Source organism: Enoplosus armatus, chromosome 8 (assembly GCF_043641665.1).
Source record: "Enoplosus armatus isolate fEnoArm2 chromosome 8, fEnoArm2.hap1, whole genome shotgun sequence".
Classification (NCBI taxonomy): domain Eukaryota; kingdom Metazoa; phylum Chordata; class Actinopteri; order Centrarchiformes; family Enoplosidae; genus Enoplosus; species Enoplosus armatus.
In genome coordinates, this window is record NC_092187.1 from 16,977,806 (window position 1) to 16,994,632 (window position 16,827).

The following is a 16,827-nucleotide window of genomic DNA, read 5'->3' on the forward strand; positions in this document are numbered from 1 at the left end:
AACTGGGAGAGGAGGGCAAAGTCGCCTACTTTCAGGGCATTCATTTTGAAATATCTCACTTATCTCTTATTCGGCATTGAGCTCCCTGTTATTTTAAACAATGCCTTGTAACATGCAGACAAGAGTAGATGGCACCTGTGCAAGCGTAAAGACTCCTCGGAGGGGGGGCTTTTTATATTGTTTGAGGATGTCAGATGAATCAGACCGCCCTCTGGTACACCAGATTACAGTAATCTTATTACAGCAGAAACATGAGCAATTCTTATGAGAAACACTGCAGTCAGGAGATGCACAGCAGATAAACACACACACAAATGTGCTAATAATCAAAATTACATGACATCTCTTGCAAGACTTTGACATAAATATCCATTCCCTATTTGCCTGTATTTGGTGGGTGTCTTTAAATATGTGCGGTTTGATTACTTATCCCCTGCCTATAGAATATTAGTCATAATCCATGTGCAATAATGTGATTACCATTTTGAAGTGTCCCCGTTCCTCCTGTCCAAACCTGTCAGTGTCTCTCCTGCTGGCTCAGTAGCAATGTAATGGCATTAGGACAATCCCCTGAGCCGAATAGGTTATTTTAGGACTCAACTGTACAGTGAGGACAATCTAATGAATGACATATAGGCAGAGACAAATAATGATACAGACTTCTGTATAGATAATGTTCTTCGTCAAACTATGTCTGCATTTGTGTTCAATCAGGGCCGAGCTGCAGTCTCAACAGCATGCCCAAACTACAGTGTCATGCTTGTGTAACATAGAGACAATCAGATGCAGGCGAGGCACGGAGCCAAGGTGCAGGATGAGGAAACAGTATCATCTTGGCTCAGGCTGGCTCGGTCCCCTCTACAAACCCTGGTTGGAAGGCAGGAGAGGAGAGGGGAGCTAGAGTTTCATGCACAGCACTGTTCCCAGCTTTTTGTCTTTGCCGCCGCTGCACAACTCTGCCAGAAATGTCAGGTGCCCTCCTCCTCACCTGTCTCCACATGACACTCCTCCCACACCACCCTGCCACTTTTAACAACTCAGTTTGGAGCACAACGAGCTTATTCTCAGCTATAATGTGGGGGGGGGGGGGGGGGGGCAGAATCTGGATAGTGGCACTGCATGCTGTGTGATGATGTCAATGCCAGTGGCGTCATATTTCCACTGGGCACTGTCTGAACAGGCTAAGGTAGATGACGTGACACGGTGCTCACTCTGAAACTGCAACTGCGTGCCGGGCTGCTGTTACGTAACAGACGTGCCAGGAGGTAGGTTGGTAGGTAGGCAAGTCGTGTTTATCCGCTTGTGAGGGAAAAAAATGAGAGGGAGGGAGCGATGTGGAGAGAGATGGAGCGGTTGGAGGGGGCGTACATCTCCTTACTAGCTCATGGCTAGAGAGCTGGCAGTGGTACAAGGCTGCTGAACGCTGCTAACCTCTCTGTGTGTCGAAAGAGGACCCTTTCTTTCACGGGCAGTTGTATCCAGCGGCTAATAAGCGGTGAACCTGGACTAACGTTACTCTTTTCCTTTGGCTAAAATTCAGTATGTCCTAGTCCTCACATCCTGCCGCAGAGGACGCCATCGGAGAGGAGCCGCACAGACCTGCAGGTATGTTTGTTGTTAACAGATGGACTTGATAACAGTTGTGGAGTGGCTGCTATGCGGCAGTGATCCACGCGTGACGTTGCAGCTACCTGTGCCGTGGTACCAGTCGTTGGTCCAGTTTTAAAAGCTAATAACGTTGATTTAACGGGGGGGGGGGGGGGGGGGGGGGTTGTCGTACTTTCACGTTTATATTTACCTGTACTTGCGTGGTACGTCCTTTGTGTACGTTGTTATTGGGAATAAGAGCTGGTCTCCATCGTGAGGAGGAGTGCAGGACAAAGCGGCGGTTTTGTCAGTTGAAGCCTTCACGGCTGCTTCCTGCCGTTAGGATGGTAACGTACACAGTAACGCCGTAACGTTACTGCTCTTGGTGACCAACGGCGAATAACGTCAGTTTGTGAATGTATATGCAAAAATAGCGTTAAATCGCCCCCACTTCTTGAAACCAAAAACTACCATAGACATTTACGGTAACAAAGTTTACAGCTAACGTTTGTAACTATTTTACTTAACGTTAAGCTACGAGATTACAGTTGTCTAACGGTACTTACGAATACTTTGTAGCCACCAATTACGGTGATGTAACGTAGCCCATAGGATGATCCACGCCAATATGATCTATTATTCATTTGTTTAGTCGCATTTTACGTAAAAAGTGTAACGTCACCCTTTGATTCAGTTTGATTGGACCCCATCCTAAGTAATATAGTTTAAAATTGATCGTAGTTTGTGTGACACATTTCGCCCACTTCTTAACCAGCCTTGCGATTCAACCAACCAGCTTCTCGTGTTTCATTCATTTGCATGGCAAATCTAAATACCAAGATATCCCAGGAAGATTGAAAAGGCATGACTGTCCCGAAAGTGGAAATAACTATGTACGCTTTCGTGAAAGAGCAACAAGTGGGGTACTATTTCTCCTCTTTGCCGCTGCTGGCAGGTGCGCAGCGTGTTGTGTCTCTGTGTGTGTTTACAGCATATTTACGAGGGTTTTTCAACCATAAAACGTTGGGCTGTTGGGCCCTGGATTCACCTGTTCCTCATCAGGATATGGACGCATGCAGCGGAGGGAGAAGGCAAAGGGGGGGGGGGGGGGGGCGCGCCAAAGCGCATCTCACTGAGAGCGCACAGGCAGAGCTGCTTCAAAGTGCTACTGGATGTAACGCAGAGCCCTGCCAGACGACTCGGATTCAAAAGAAAAACAGCAGACCCTGTCCGACTGACAAGAGAAAAAAGCCCTATCCAGTTTTAAAGCAGCTCGAGAGAGATTTACTGGCTGCTTTGTGTCTTCACGCAGTAGTGAGGTTTTGAAAGAGTGAAAGGGTGCAACAAGACAGAAGATGATCCATGACTGCATGCCTCAGTATCTAGTACCCTATAAATGACTTAAATTAATGGCTTATCTTGTAAAAAAAAAAAAATCACCCAGTTATCACCCATTTTTAAGCCAGATGCTTTTAAATTGGCAGTGCATAAATAATACCTTACATTTAACAGCAGACACACTTCCCAGAGCAGTGGAAAATAAAACATAGATCATGACAACAGTATATCAATGAAGCACAACCCCACTAAGCACTAGACATGATCTGTTCCTAAGCTCTTTTATGGCATTGGATACTTTTGGCTGTGTAGAAGTCCACATGCATTATATTGTATTTTTGTAAAGTTGTACACATGCACCAAAGTCATCTATGCACAAGATCATGCTTTATTTTTATATACATGCAACCTGTTCAGTGATTCAGTGATTGCCACACAACACACCACTTAACACAGCAGTCATTTTATTGCATCCAGCTGTAACAAAGTGAGAGTCTTGGGTTAAAGTGGAGCTGTGGTTAACTCCTTGTAGCAGGCAAACAGTTACAACTTGCCTGTAATCTATTTTCCTGAAAGTGTTTTATGGCTCGACATGGTTTAGCAGCTGCCTTAGTTAGTCATCAGACTTACTATATCTCTCAGGGTGTGTTTGCTGGTAGTGTGTGACTGCTAATTTGAAGTTCTGAATACACTAAATTCATAGTTATTCACTGAATCTGTGTGGATAAAGTAAACTCTCTGGTAAACTTTCTCTCCATGGTCACCTCTCATATGTGCAGTAGGCTGTGTCTGTCAAGATGTGTGTGTGTGTGTGTGTGTGTGTGTGTGTGTGTGTGTGTGTGGTGGAGTCAGAGTGCAGTTAAAGTGGCCTCACCCTTTAAGGCTGACCTTCAGCCTTTGATCTGTGGCTCGCATGAAGGCGGAACATCAGTCAAAGATGTTGTGGGGCTCAGCACTTTAAAGCTGGACATCCTCTTCAACTGGGGATCAAAAGCATCCATGATTGGTTCTGGAGCCTCCTCTCTTCATATACCATGCCCACGCTGTGTGGTCGTTCGCGCCACAGGAGTTTTGACACCCCCCCTCAGGCAGTGGACTGCCACGAGAGAGGCATCTTTAACAAGCTTTGGTTTGTCTTAAGAGCTAAACAGCTTTAGTCTAAGTCCTTGCTTTGAAAATTTCCTGGAGAATCTGTAATGCATGTGAAGCGCTCATATATCTCCTGATATATAAATCAACTTAATTCAAACGGAATAGTTAAGGTCCTGTTTTATTAAATTATTTTAACGTGGTGGCTAAAATTGAAGTAAGCAAGACGATATTGTGGGAGCTGTTTGCAATCCATATGTTATTTCAAGGTGTGGAATTTTTAACGGTCAAACCAGCGACCTCCCCCACTACCCGCATACCAAGTTAACCACACATACTCCCCCCCCCCGCCCCTTATTTCTCTCTCTGACTCACATACACACAAATTCACATACGCACACTGCTTCACAGTCCGACCTCTCCCTATACGTAGTGCAGTACAAACAAGTTATACATCTGTATAGCAAGTAATTTTTAACTGCCATGTTGGACAGGAACCGTTGCAGTGCAGAGGTCCACAGTGACACACAGCTTTCTGCTGGTTTATTCCAGTCTCTTTCTCTTTCCTTCCCTCTGTCCATCTTTACTATTCCTCTGTCTTTGCTCTCTGTGTCTGTTCATTCTTGCTGTCACTGCAGAAACCCTGTCACTGTACCTCTCTCGCCTTTTAATCTGATTCTTACTGTCAATTTCTTTTTGGAAGATTTATATCTTCCCTATCGTCCATTACCACACTCTTCCTCTCAGCTGACAGTCTCTCTGGTCATGAGTGACTTTGACTGTTAAATCCTACTCATTAGACAGACACCTTGACGTTAGAGTCAACTCAGGTAATGTAGTATGTAAGCATTGTCATTATGAGTATGTTAGACTGCCACATTTCGCTCAAAGCACCACTGTGCCTAAATACAGCCTCACAGAGCTGCTAGCATGGCTGTAGACTAGTCTTATTTCAATACTTGTGCAGGACTTATTTTGATACCTTACTTTGAGTAATATGGACATTTTTATTACATTTAACAAAAGAAGCCAAAGTTGTCAAATGTAGTTGTCTAATCACGAGCAGCTGTGCAAGAATTTTGCCGAAATAAATTAAAGTCTAAAATTAGAAAAAATTTGATTTCAATCAGGAACTATCTGATCAAAAAATAAGTAAACAATATCGCAGCATTCTATGCTATCTTTCAGTACTTGACAGTTTTCCAATACTCTGTGCTTTAGACACATTTCGGTCATTACCAAAACGTATTGAGGTTTGATACCCAGCCCTGATGGAGACAAGTGTACATTAAACCAGTCTTTGTTGAAAAGCCACAGATCCCCATGTCTTCTCCTGGACATGAATGGAAATTTTGCACTGCCAGACTGGAATCTGGCAGAGAAGAAAGAGATCATTTGCAAGAAAGGGAGATTCTCCAAAACACCCCACTCCCTCTGCCTGCTTCCTTGTAACAAACTATGGACATTAGCTAGCCATATTAATACATTAGTGTAGACATGACATCACTATTGCAACGATTAACTGATTAGTAACAGCTGCTGTTGTTCTGAGTTATGTGATTGTATAACCAGCAGGTCTATAGACTGTGGGCAAGGAGTTTATAGTAATCTTCAGATTGGTGCTTGCTGCTGTACCATTGGATATTATCCGTGGGCATTTCCTGCTCTGGATAAAGAATGTACTGTGTGAGAGAGAGTGACGACATCGACACAACATGCACACCCCACTGCAAATGAAATACAGAGTGATGTGTCCCTCGGCCCCGAGGGGCTGAACATGATAAAAATACTTTGACTGACCCATGCACCCATCTGCCTTCTCCCCCCTGGACAGTCACAGAGGGACGTGCTGTCTTATTTGTGTGTGTGTGTGTGTGTGTGTGTGTGTGTGTGTGTGTGTGTGTGTGTGTGTCTGCATTTTACTCACTCTTGAAGGGGATGATATACAATGATGTGCTATGGTTGGCTGAGAGAGCATTCAGGTTTAAATTCAACCCAAACCAGCTGATTACACTGATCTGATCTTTGTAGTGTTTGGTTAGAAATTAAATCCAACAGCGCACATGGTGTCCTGTTCCTGGCCTGTAATTCAGACTGCTTAGAGGAGCTGCCAATCAGCCTAAATGTGCTCCGTTTGTATTAGCTCAATGGAAACTTGTAGTCAAATTGTCTAAATCCAGTTAAGAAAAACATACGCTTTGTGTGTGGCTGTGTGTTTGTACTCATGGCCGATGTGTGGAGATGAGATTAATGCTGACAACGTTTCAAATACAGCAGCAGAGTGTTTCTCTCCTCTCACTAAAGTTTATTTGGCCAAATGTCTTTTGGGAGTCATTAATCTCTACTACCTACCTTCATACACACACGCATAGGCTGACGCATGCTGGATTACTTTGAATCAAGATAGTGGTATGTTTACTAAAAGCCGTTTCTCAATAGTCAGGTTGTTTATCTCTGGCTGCCAGAGACTGCACACCTGCCAGTTAACCTCAGAGGAAAGGTGAAGCAGGCTCGGTTTCTCCGCATGCCTTCCTTTACAAACTGCCATCTGCGCTCGGACCAAAACAAATCTGTTAATCCTTAAACATTGTTTCCTCGTGACTCTTCCTCTTTTTCTCAAATATTTTTAGTTCCTGTCAGTTTCTATCAACTAGTTATCTCACCACTTCTCTCAGCCATAATTTTGTCACAGATCCCCTCAATTCCCGCCCCCCCCCCCCCTCCCTTCGCCGCACCCTCCACTGTCACCTTCATTAGCATCACCATGCCTCCTCCACCTCATCCATCTCTCTCTTTCCCCTCCTGCCTTTCATTTCTGTGAGCATATTCGTCTTTCTTATCTCTGCATTCATATATCCACCATATCTCCGTATCGTCAGGGCCCCCTTTCAACCCTGGCCTAGGAGCATGCTGTTGGACTGTGTTGAAATAACTCCCATTAAATGGGGGACAAGAGGAAAAGAAAGAAAGGGGGAAAAAAAGGGATTAATCAGAGGTTAGATTGGCCAACAGCCAACTAGACTGAGAGCAGAAGAGGTGGATGAGACAGGAAGAAAAATAAACATTGAGGCTACTGTGAGTGGGTGGAGATTGAGATATGCTACCATTTCTATTACTGCACTCATGGACAGTTTTTCTCTTCAGCTGCTTGCGTGACATTACCAACACTTAGTAAACAGGGAAACAAAACATTGGTGAATACAAGATGAGCTCAAAAGCAAGCTGAGATTGTATTTGTGATGCACTAGTCTAAATTGTCTCACTTCTACAGTATGCTCTGTGACTTGGTGACTAACATCTTATGTGTGTTCATGAGGATGAACTGCACATGCCAACCATGGTGTACAGCTGCAGTAAATTCCCAGATAACTAGACATTGCAGCTGTGAATGGGCCCTAGATGAGTCATAAGCAGCAGAATGAATTCTCCCATAGGCACTGATTTCCATTTTCTGTGCTTTTCCTCCCAATGTTTCAGCTGAAGTTTCGGTATGATCCTGACTGCACCCCCAAGGTTATCTCCCACTGTGAGTCATGGGTAGAGACTAGCATGAACAAGGGAGGTTTATGTAAGGCTCAAACAGTAAAAGAAAAGGCGTGTTTTTTGATAAGAAGTACATGGTGAGGGGATGCGACTGGCAGCTGTTTAGCTAGATGACTCGTAGGATTGTGTAATCCTCATGGGCCTGGGGGTATCTCCGTGTCACCGGGCTCTCTGAGCTTCACCACACTCGGCGTTACAGCTGTCAGCTCTTGGCATCCATGACTCAAACAGAACTAGCAGAAACAGGAGTAGAGTACTGCTGCCTGGAACCAAAAACTGAAGACTTTGGAGGAGAAAGAAACTGATATTCATCCAAAGAACATTTCATGGCAAGATAGTTAGGAAAAAACGTTAATGTGTCCATCTGCCACTGAATGAAACCATCTGTGACTCCTTTTGTTTTTTTTGGCTTGATCATTTTGATGGTGCAACTTGTTATATAACTTACAAGCTGAACTCTCGCCTTTGTGTGCGTTTGTGTGTGTCGCCATATGTATGCCATGTATTCTGAAACCATACACCTTACCACGCCCTGTGTGTCTGCGGGTGTCATGCTGCTAAGACCTTGTGGGAGGTTCATTGACCTGCCCTCTGAATCAGCATAGCAAGGCTACAACACACACTCCTCAAATTAGACATCATCACAAATTCTTACTGATTTACACTATTTCTTGAATTAAAATAGCTATGGACCATTGCTACTAAATAGACAAGAATTCTGTAATGGTGTCTGAGCTGAAATGGGTTTTTAACTGTATTTCTGCACCTGTGTGGTATCATGATGTTTACATACAGTGTTTTATATATTTGTGCCTGTGTAGTTTGTTTTATTTCATGAAATGTAAAAATGACCTGTGTTTCTCTGTCAACAGAAGCACAGTGGGAAGATGGTGTGATACGCTGACAGACAGCCAGAGGGACCAGTCACTGCTCAGCACTCAGAGGCAGACCATGGCTCCCATGTCTCTCCTTTTCCTGGGCTTCCTCCTCTCCCTCCTCCATCCTTCAGATGCCCAGACCATCATTGGCTCCTCCTTCTCTCTTCTGGACCTGCCTAGTAATTCTTCACCTAAACCAACCAAGCAAACTGCCAGATTCTGGCCCTCTTTGCCTCCCAGAGGGCGTAGTGATGTGCCTATCAGAGCTACAATCCGGGATAGACTGACAACTATGAATGCAGTGCAACAGGGGCAAAGAATGTCCCGTCCTACTGCACAGTCCACTCCTTCTTTTATATCTGCCCTTTCTACGCAGAACCTCAGCAATGGGCCAATTTTAACTCAACCTACTGCCTCCAGGCCCAGGACTGATACAGCTAGTTTAGCATTCAGCAGGGCTTTTGTAAGGCGAGATGATACTACAAAAGGCCCAACTCCACCTCTGCCCACTTTGCCATCCACTGCTGTCGCTGAGTCTGCAGGTGATAAGCCAGTGACAGCTGGAAATCCAGAGGAGGGGTCAGTCAAAGAGGCAGAGGATGATGATTTCCAGGGGTTGGGATCAGGTAGTAGTCCAACAGTGACGCTTGTGAAGGAGGAATCACCTGTTCCTCTGGCAACAGTTGGTGATGAGATGGCGCAGTATCGGCCACAGGCACAGACAGCCATATCTGAAGTTTCTGATGTAAAAGCACCACCAACGGACAGTCAGACTGTGAAGCCTCACCTGTCTGCGCTTACAACAGCCAGTAAAATCTCTTTGACGCCACAGACCGAGACTCGAGCCACACTGTCCCCTGTGGTCACACAGACGACACCTCGGACTGCAGTGTTAACAGGTGAGAAATCAAATATGTTAGAATGAGCGCTTCATGACTGTAAGGTGCTGTTGAGCTCAAAATCTTTCACACCATGTCACAGATATGTCTTTTCCACCATATTTTAGGTGAACTGACAGCGAACACTCCTTCCACCGTCCACCAAGTTACTCCAAAGCAGGACTCTGCTGCTGTGACATTACAGCAACACACGACTACCACCACCGCCATCAATAAACAGTCACAGGTTACTGTCCAAAGCAGTTCGCTGTCAAACACCACCACACAGCAAGTGACAACCACATCTACAGCTAGCATACTTACTACTACACAGGAGGCTGTGAGAACATCCTCCAAAATTACAAATCAACCCAACAAAACAGCACAACTACAAAGAGATACAGCTGGCCCAACTCTACAGTCATCAAGGACAGGTAAGAAAGGAGGGTCTTGTGCTCTGTATTTGACTAGTTTTGGAGTGTCCTTTATCCTTTGATAATTTAGAATTGAATTATTTGTGCAGCTGGAACTTTTTTTACTGGAAAAATCTGGGAAAAGCCTTCAAAGGAGGGAAAAAGCAGAGACACTTTTCCATGGAAAGTGGGGTGGTAGATGTGTGGGGGTAGACACAGTGAGGGAAGAAAGTATGAGCAGGAGGTGAGAGGGAGGGTTGAAGAGGGGGCGGGTAGAAACTCAGCCAGGCAAAGAGATAGACAAGAGGAAAGCAGGGTCTGAAAAAGAGACTGTTGGGAATACAGATGAGAGAGTAGATGGGGTGGGTGAAAGTGTGGTAGAGGAAAGGTGCAGGCATAGAAATGCAGGGAGCGGGGATGGTAATGAAAACCAGATGCACAGTGAAAGGGATGAAGGGAGGGGAGTTGAGGAAAAAGTAGATGGAAAAGGAAAACCATGACACATGGGACACATGAGCCAGTCTCTTAGATACCACGAGAACAACATCTTAATGACTTTTCAGACTCTCCTGTTCCATGAGCACATTTAAAGTCTTCAAGTAGGTTCTTTGGCAGGTCATTGAAAGTATTAACGACCTGCATTCAAGGCAGCAACAGTTTGTACTGTATGGATATGTCTGTGCACATTTGTATTGGGGTCATAAACATATGTGTGTCCTATGAGATGGAACAGGATATTTATGTTTTAGTTCATTGCAACATGTGGACATAAAAAGCAGCGTAAGCAGTGTGTGTGTGTGTGTTAAAGAGAAAACTCAAGGGTAGGGGTAAGTATATCCAGCTGTGAAATGTGATCGGCACACCTGGAATGTGTCTGGATCTTGCTCCTGTAAGAAAAAATAAGGTTTGAGGGAAGGAAGTAAAACATACCTTTATATAAATAAAGAAGTGTGTCTGTGATCTGTAGGCAGTGCTCGCCTGTATGAGTCTAAAAGTGAAACGTGTGTGTGTGTGTGTGTGTGTGTGTGTGTGTGTGGGATAGGAGGGACAGAATGAGGGAGAGAGCCAGGAAGTGAAACACATGTTGGGAGTGAGTCATTAGTCAGCGTGTCAGCTTTATGGGTGGCTTCTACAGGGTGAGGACGGGCTTTAAGTCATCGATGTGGCTGAGTGTTTGGGTGTTTTACCACTGATCATGTTGGTCCACCATCCATCAAGTTTAAATGTGTGCGCTTGTCTAAGTCTAGATAGATACCATTTAGCTACAACTGTTTCTTAGTTCCCCGTCAGTCACAGTCATTATACTTTATTTATTTATACTTTTGCTGTCTTCCAATAACATACTTTTATTAGTATAATTCACACCATTTCCTGGTGCTCACTCACTTCTTTTGTGTTGCCTGTAATCTTTACAGTTGAATAGGTCACAAAGCACTCTGTGATGAATGGCCCCATGATTATCATGCTGTTGGGTGTTTCCAAGGTATTGCGGGAGGATAAGGTGGAGTGCCTTGGACAAACAGAAGTATGTGTGAGCATGTGAAGAGCGAGAGAGAGCGAGACAGAGACAGAGAGATAATGAGATGCCACATTGTCAAGGTGTTGTCTTGTCCGATGAGGTAGTTATGTATTGTATAATACTGCAAATTTGAACAGAGAGTTTTGCTGAATGCATTGTGACACTGTTTGGTGTTACATAATGTAGATGTTAATTACATAATCTAATCCAATTAAGCCGCACAATTACTGCTCAGTTATCCCAAGGAGTTTTGCTCAGCATAATGTCTTATATATTTATACATATAATGTGGATGATGTGGTGGCATGGTATTCAAATCATACTGAGATTAACAATACGATTGGACTTTGGCTTGAATATGAAAACATTCTCCCCATCCTGTATGCTGGTGTTAGTTGATGTATTATGCCTTGTATTTGGATTACATGCGCAGTTGCCTTATTCAGTACATATACATGATGTGTATTGTGTCAATTTCTGATTGCACAAAGGGGCACTGTCTATGGTTTAGGTCTGTTGTTTTCATACTAAGCTGTTTTGGGTTACAGTGTTACAGCTGATGGGTAGCAACACACTAATCTGATACTGAAAAAAGGAACGGATGCAAATTTAATAATATTTTGAAAAATAGATGTTATTGAGACTGTACAAATTGGCTAATTTGATTAGATCTTGTTGTCATATTTATATGATTTAAAGACCTGGGACAATGTGTCTGTGCAGAACTGATTAAGTTACAATGAAGACCTGAGTGGGCCAGATGGTTCTAGCTCATGACTTTCATGGTGAGCTACACCCCTCTAGTGGCTCTAAAACAGTATTTCTAGTACTTCATACTATTGATCTGCTTTTCAGATAGATGACATTTAGAAATAATTTTGAAAACATTTTGGTGTCATATATTCAAAAAACTGAAAACCAAAATTCTGTTTCTCTTTTTCTAGGGACCTCTTCTTTCCATACCACTGGTGTTGTACCAGTCATCCGACCAAGGTTAAGCCCCACATATCAGGCTGATATTGGTCAGAAGAACAGCTCCATTCTTCTAGAACGTCCTCACCAAGCCCCCTACTCTACTTATAATCCAGCCCCCTCTCCCAGCTCCAGTCCCTCCCCGAATGGCACACTTCTCTACTGGGGTGACCTGAGCCAGACGCTGGCTTTCGCCTGGGAACTACATGTCTACGGCTCAGCGAGCCTCTTTCTCCTCCTGTTTGCTGGAGCTGCTCTAGGCCTCACCCTGTCCCCTGGCACTAACTGTCCTCATCGGGGGGCTCTTGCACTCGCCAACGTTCTGTTGTTTCTGGCTGGAGGCCTTAGGGCAGCTCTCCTTCTTATTGACCCCTATGGCACACGGAAATTCCTCCCTCGCCCCGCAGTTACAGCCCTCTACAACTTGCCTCTACACCTGCTGGTGTGGACACAAGCTGCCCTGGCCCTGCTTGCATTGAGGGTGGCAGGAGTAAGTGTGTTACCTCCAACTTTGGAGCGTCCTCCTCTGGTGGCTGTGTTGGCTGTGTTACAGTGTACCCTGCTCCTGGCGGCTGATCTGCTTTCGCCAGCCCTGTCCCCTGTGGTGCCCGTCACTCTGCAGTTCCTGTCCCTGTGCTGGGGCCTGGCTCTCTGTCTGGGATTCCTCTGCTATGTCTTTCCACGTATACGCTGCTCTCCCATTCCCCACCCTGAAGAAGCTGGGAGGAAGGCTTGGACAGGGAGCAGGAGGATTGGGGTGATCCTGGGGAGAGTGCTGGCAGTGTGTGCAGTTCTGGGGGCACTGTGCTGTGGACTGCATGTTCATGCCACCTTATGGCTCTATGGATTGCTAGGGAGCTGGACGAGCTGGGAATGGTGGCTGGTGCACTTCTGGGCCCGGCTCTTGGAGCTGGCCTGGGGGTTCTCCCTCCTACTCCTGGGTTCCTGGGTGTTCTGGAGGCCTCAGGGTTGCCGGGGGAGGGAGGAGGGTGGACCAGATGGCAGAGCAGCAGGAGACCTGCCGTCCCCTGGCCAATCTGTAGGCTCCACTCAAAGACATACCTGCTGGTCCAAGATAGTCCAGAGCCTAAGGGGGAAGCCCTGTAGAAAGTCTGACAGTAATGGGGTAGGAGGAGGAGGAGGACCAGGGGAGGTGCCTAACAACTGGGCTGGCCAGGAGCGTCCTGGAGCTGACATCAGCAAGAGTCTGATCAGGAACCAGAACCACGAGCAGGCCACTGCCCAGCCACGCTGCATCAAAGACAACAACCGGGGTCGCAACCATAGGGGCCACTCTACAGAACGAGGCATATCTGATGGCTCCACAGGCTCCCTGCTGAGACTGCAGGCGCTGGGCCGACCTCCACAGCGCTCAGTGAGTGGCAGTCTGGATCAGGATAGAGACACTACCCTGTCTCTTTATGAGTTCGATCTGCGGCCCCCATCTCCCATTGACCTGACCCGCAGCATTGACGAGGCTCTGCACAGGGAGCACCTGCTCGTAGGAGGAAGCTTGTTTCACCCTTTGAACCCAACCTCACAGTCCCCCTCCCCGGGCTCAGGGGTCAGCCAGGGGCCCTGGCTCCGCAGGAACAGTGATCCTCAGCTGCTTTCTGAGAGCAGTGATGCCCCAACAGAGTCTTCCATGCCACTGGGCGGCAGCGTTCTCAGCAGTGTGCCCAGCAGGCAGGTGACTGCTCCCCCCACGCCCTCCCACCAGGGTCACCGGTGGGCTGGGAACACAGCAGGAAGTGTCCCTTCATCAGTGTCCTGCCCTGTGTCACTTCGCCCCTCGAGAACATCAACAGGGCATCTGGGGGAGGATGGAGTGGACGACACGCGGCCATTCATCACCCCGGACTCAGAGAATGGGCGGGGGAGGGCCGGGAGGCCGGTGGGGTCACGGAGTTACCTGGAAGTCAGCCGACATGACGACTCTGCCAGTGTCAGCAGTGAAGTTATTGATCTATGAACATGAACATGAGGACCAGTGGCCGCACATCAAACACACCCATTTAACAAATACTGTTCCGATCCAAGACTTCAGCTAATATTGTGAAAATTTGATCAATGAACTGCCGAAAAAGAAGAAGGAAAAGTGTCTCTGGGCGATGACCTTAAAGGATATCACCTAGTGGGTTTAACAGCTGTGTTTGTGGAACAGATATGGTAAACTTTTTTACTCTGGGAGTAAAACTGGGAGAAACAGCACCGATAAATAACACAGCACATAACTTTCCATCTCTTTCTCACACATACATTATCTCCCTCTCTTTTTTGTCCTGCTTTTCTTCTCAAACACACACACCTGCAGGACACTGGTATGACTTCAAGTATACTGGGACCATAAATACATTAAAACAAGTCCTGAGAATGGCTCTTTAGCAGGTCCCTGCTTGTGTTTGGTGTGAAATGTGTGATGGTGATGAATTTCATGTTTCCACAACGTATGAAATCCATAAACTAGGTGTAGGTCGTCAACTCCCTGTCTGGGACCAGCACCGCTGAGAGTTCCTGTAAGTTTGAAGGATAAAAGATGAATGTGTCTCCAAGCGTCTATAGGTCCCATTTCTATTGTTTCTGTGAAAAAATGTCTGCATATCAACAATCGTGAATTCCATTGCTTTCATAGTTTATTTGCTGTCTTCCGTATTTCAATTTGCTTTGTGATGTAAAAATGTGCCATACATAACCTTGGTTGGTTCTGTGCTATTTTTATGATTCTATAAACCCATTATTTGGGTTAACTCTCTATAGCGTCTTATCATAGTGACTCAGCTATGGATTACTACTTCTAAGCTCTTAACATGCTGCTGCTGTTGTCGTACAGTCTGCTTTGTATGTTAATGTGAAGCTGGTTACATGAAGAGGCAGGCAGTAAACAACAGAGACAGAGACATGCAGATGCATGCTTACGTGTCAAAGTGTTGTTGAGGCTGTTAGCTGTTAGCTGAAGTTGTCACACTTCAAAATGAGATTCAAGTTCTCACCTGTGAGGTTAATGCATTTCATCTTGTTGTTTTGCTTTAGGACAAAGCTTTTGCAATTAATAATTATGTACGATTAAAGCCTCTGACTGCAATTTTACAGAATTTGACTAAGAATATGAAACATAATCATGATCAGTTGCATTGAATCAATTCAAACTGTTTGATATGTTAACTAATTAAATGCTACACAGCTTTGCAAGGCTGCACCCCACGGGACTTGGCTTGGCATGAACCTCAGATCTCCTATACTAGACCTAACTCAATAACAGAGCACTTAACTGTAAGCCTGAGCACTAGACTGAAGTATTTTACTACTCAAGACGAAAATATCTTTCAAAAATATGATGTATAAGCAACAATGTAAATAATGTTATTTTTGATGTTCATGAATAAAAGTGTATTTGAAACATAGTTGTAGTTGTTACTGTGAAAGACAATCTAAAGGGGTAATGCTTATGTGTCTGAGCTGTGCAGACAGTTATCAGATTGAGGCCTGTTTAGGACTTGGAGAGCTGTGACAGTTGATACTTTACCACAGAGGTTATGTCAAGGACTTTCTGGGCTGTGCTCAGGATTGTAAACCTGATGCAGGTTTTGCAAAATTAACTAATGGCAGAGGTCTGCAGGATTTTGATTTCTTTCATTAAACGATGACGAAGGTATCGGTAAGACAGACAAAACACTTCACATGGAACCATATTTAGTCTGTTAATGAACTTGAATCTGTCTGATGATCCTGAAAATAGCTCAGTGGTTCCCTCGTCAGTCTTACATTTGAAAAGTTTTGTTCCAATATGAGATACCCATTTCTTTTAAACCTGAGATTTGTTCTCACAAAATGATTGCTGGAATGTTATCTTGATGGCTGTTGTGAATGAGGAAGTGGCATTTTTCCAAAGTTGGAATAAAACGTAATTTATGCCTCTGTTCCTGATGAGAGCTAGTCCATGGCTTGTTTTCTGGTTACCTCAGGGTGACTTGCAGTACCTCCCAGTGATGTGAGATGCTTGACTTGTTTAGTATTTACAGTACAATGGCCTTGTGTTGTTGTCTACATTCCAATGAACCTGTAAGAGTTCACTGTATCAGTACTCGCTGTTACCTCTTTTACTTCGTGACCAGGGTGGCACCTCCAGCACCCATAGTGTTGCCCCCCCCCCCCCCGGTAGTAAAGCAGTAAGTGCCATAGAAAATGCAATCAATGTGCCCCCTCCAATCTGTAGTCACAGTGCAGAATTACAGTGTTAGATTCATTCATTTATTTTGCTCATTGAACTTTTGTTCTTGTCTTTCTTGCTGCATTTCATGTCTGGATTCAAATAAAAGAAAACTTGAATATTATCATTGCTGTTTATCTTTTTTTTTTAATGTATTTCACATGCTGGTAAAAATGAGAGTGATCAACTACAGAACTGTGTGAAATTGAAGATCATTGATTTCATCTTCTTCTCAAAGTCTTCATCATTCTGATGAACAGTGAAATTATTCATCAAGTCAACTTTTGTACTCTAGACTTTAAAATGTGTGGGTTTTAGTTCTGTTCCCAGAAGGATTTGGGAATAAACTGGACTTGCAGGTGAATTGCACACAAAATAGTTACTCCTTGTCTGCTTGTTTAAT

The 16,827-nt window shown here is 44.8% G+C and overlaps 1 protein-coding gene across 1 annotated transcript; it reads left to right on the forward strand.

The window, feature by feature from the left end:
- The first annotated feature begins 1,493 nt into the window (after positions 1-1,493).
- On the forward strand, positions 1,494-15,616 carry LOC139289034 (proline-rich transmembrane protein 3). Its single transcript, XM_070910534.1, has 4 exons — positions 1,494-1,605; positions 8,430-9,334; positions 9,442-9,747; positions 12,190-15,616. Exons 2-4 carry the CDS (start codon positions 8,509-8,511, stop codon positions 14,187-14,189), a joined length of 3,132 nt encoding a protein of 1,043 aa, XP_070766635.1. The 5' UTR covers positions 1,494-1,605; positions 8,430-8,508; the 3' UTR covers positions 14,190-15,616.
- Positions 15,617-16,827: the final 1,211 nt, after the last annotated feature.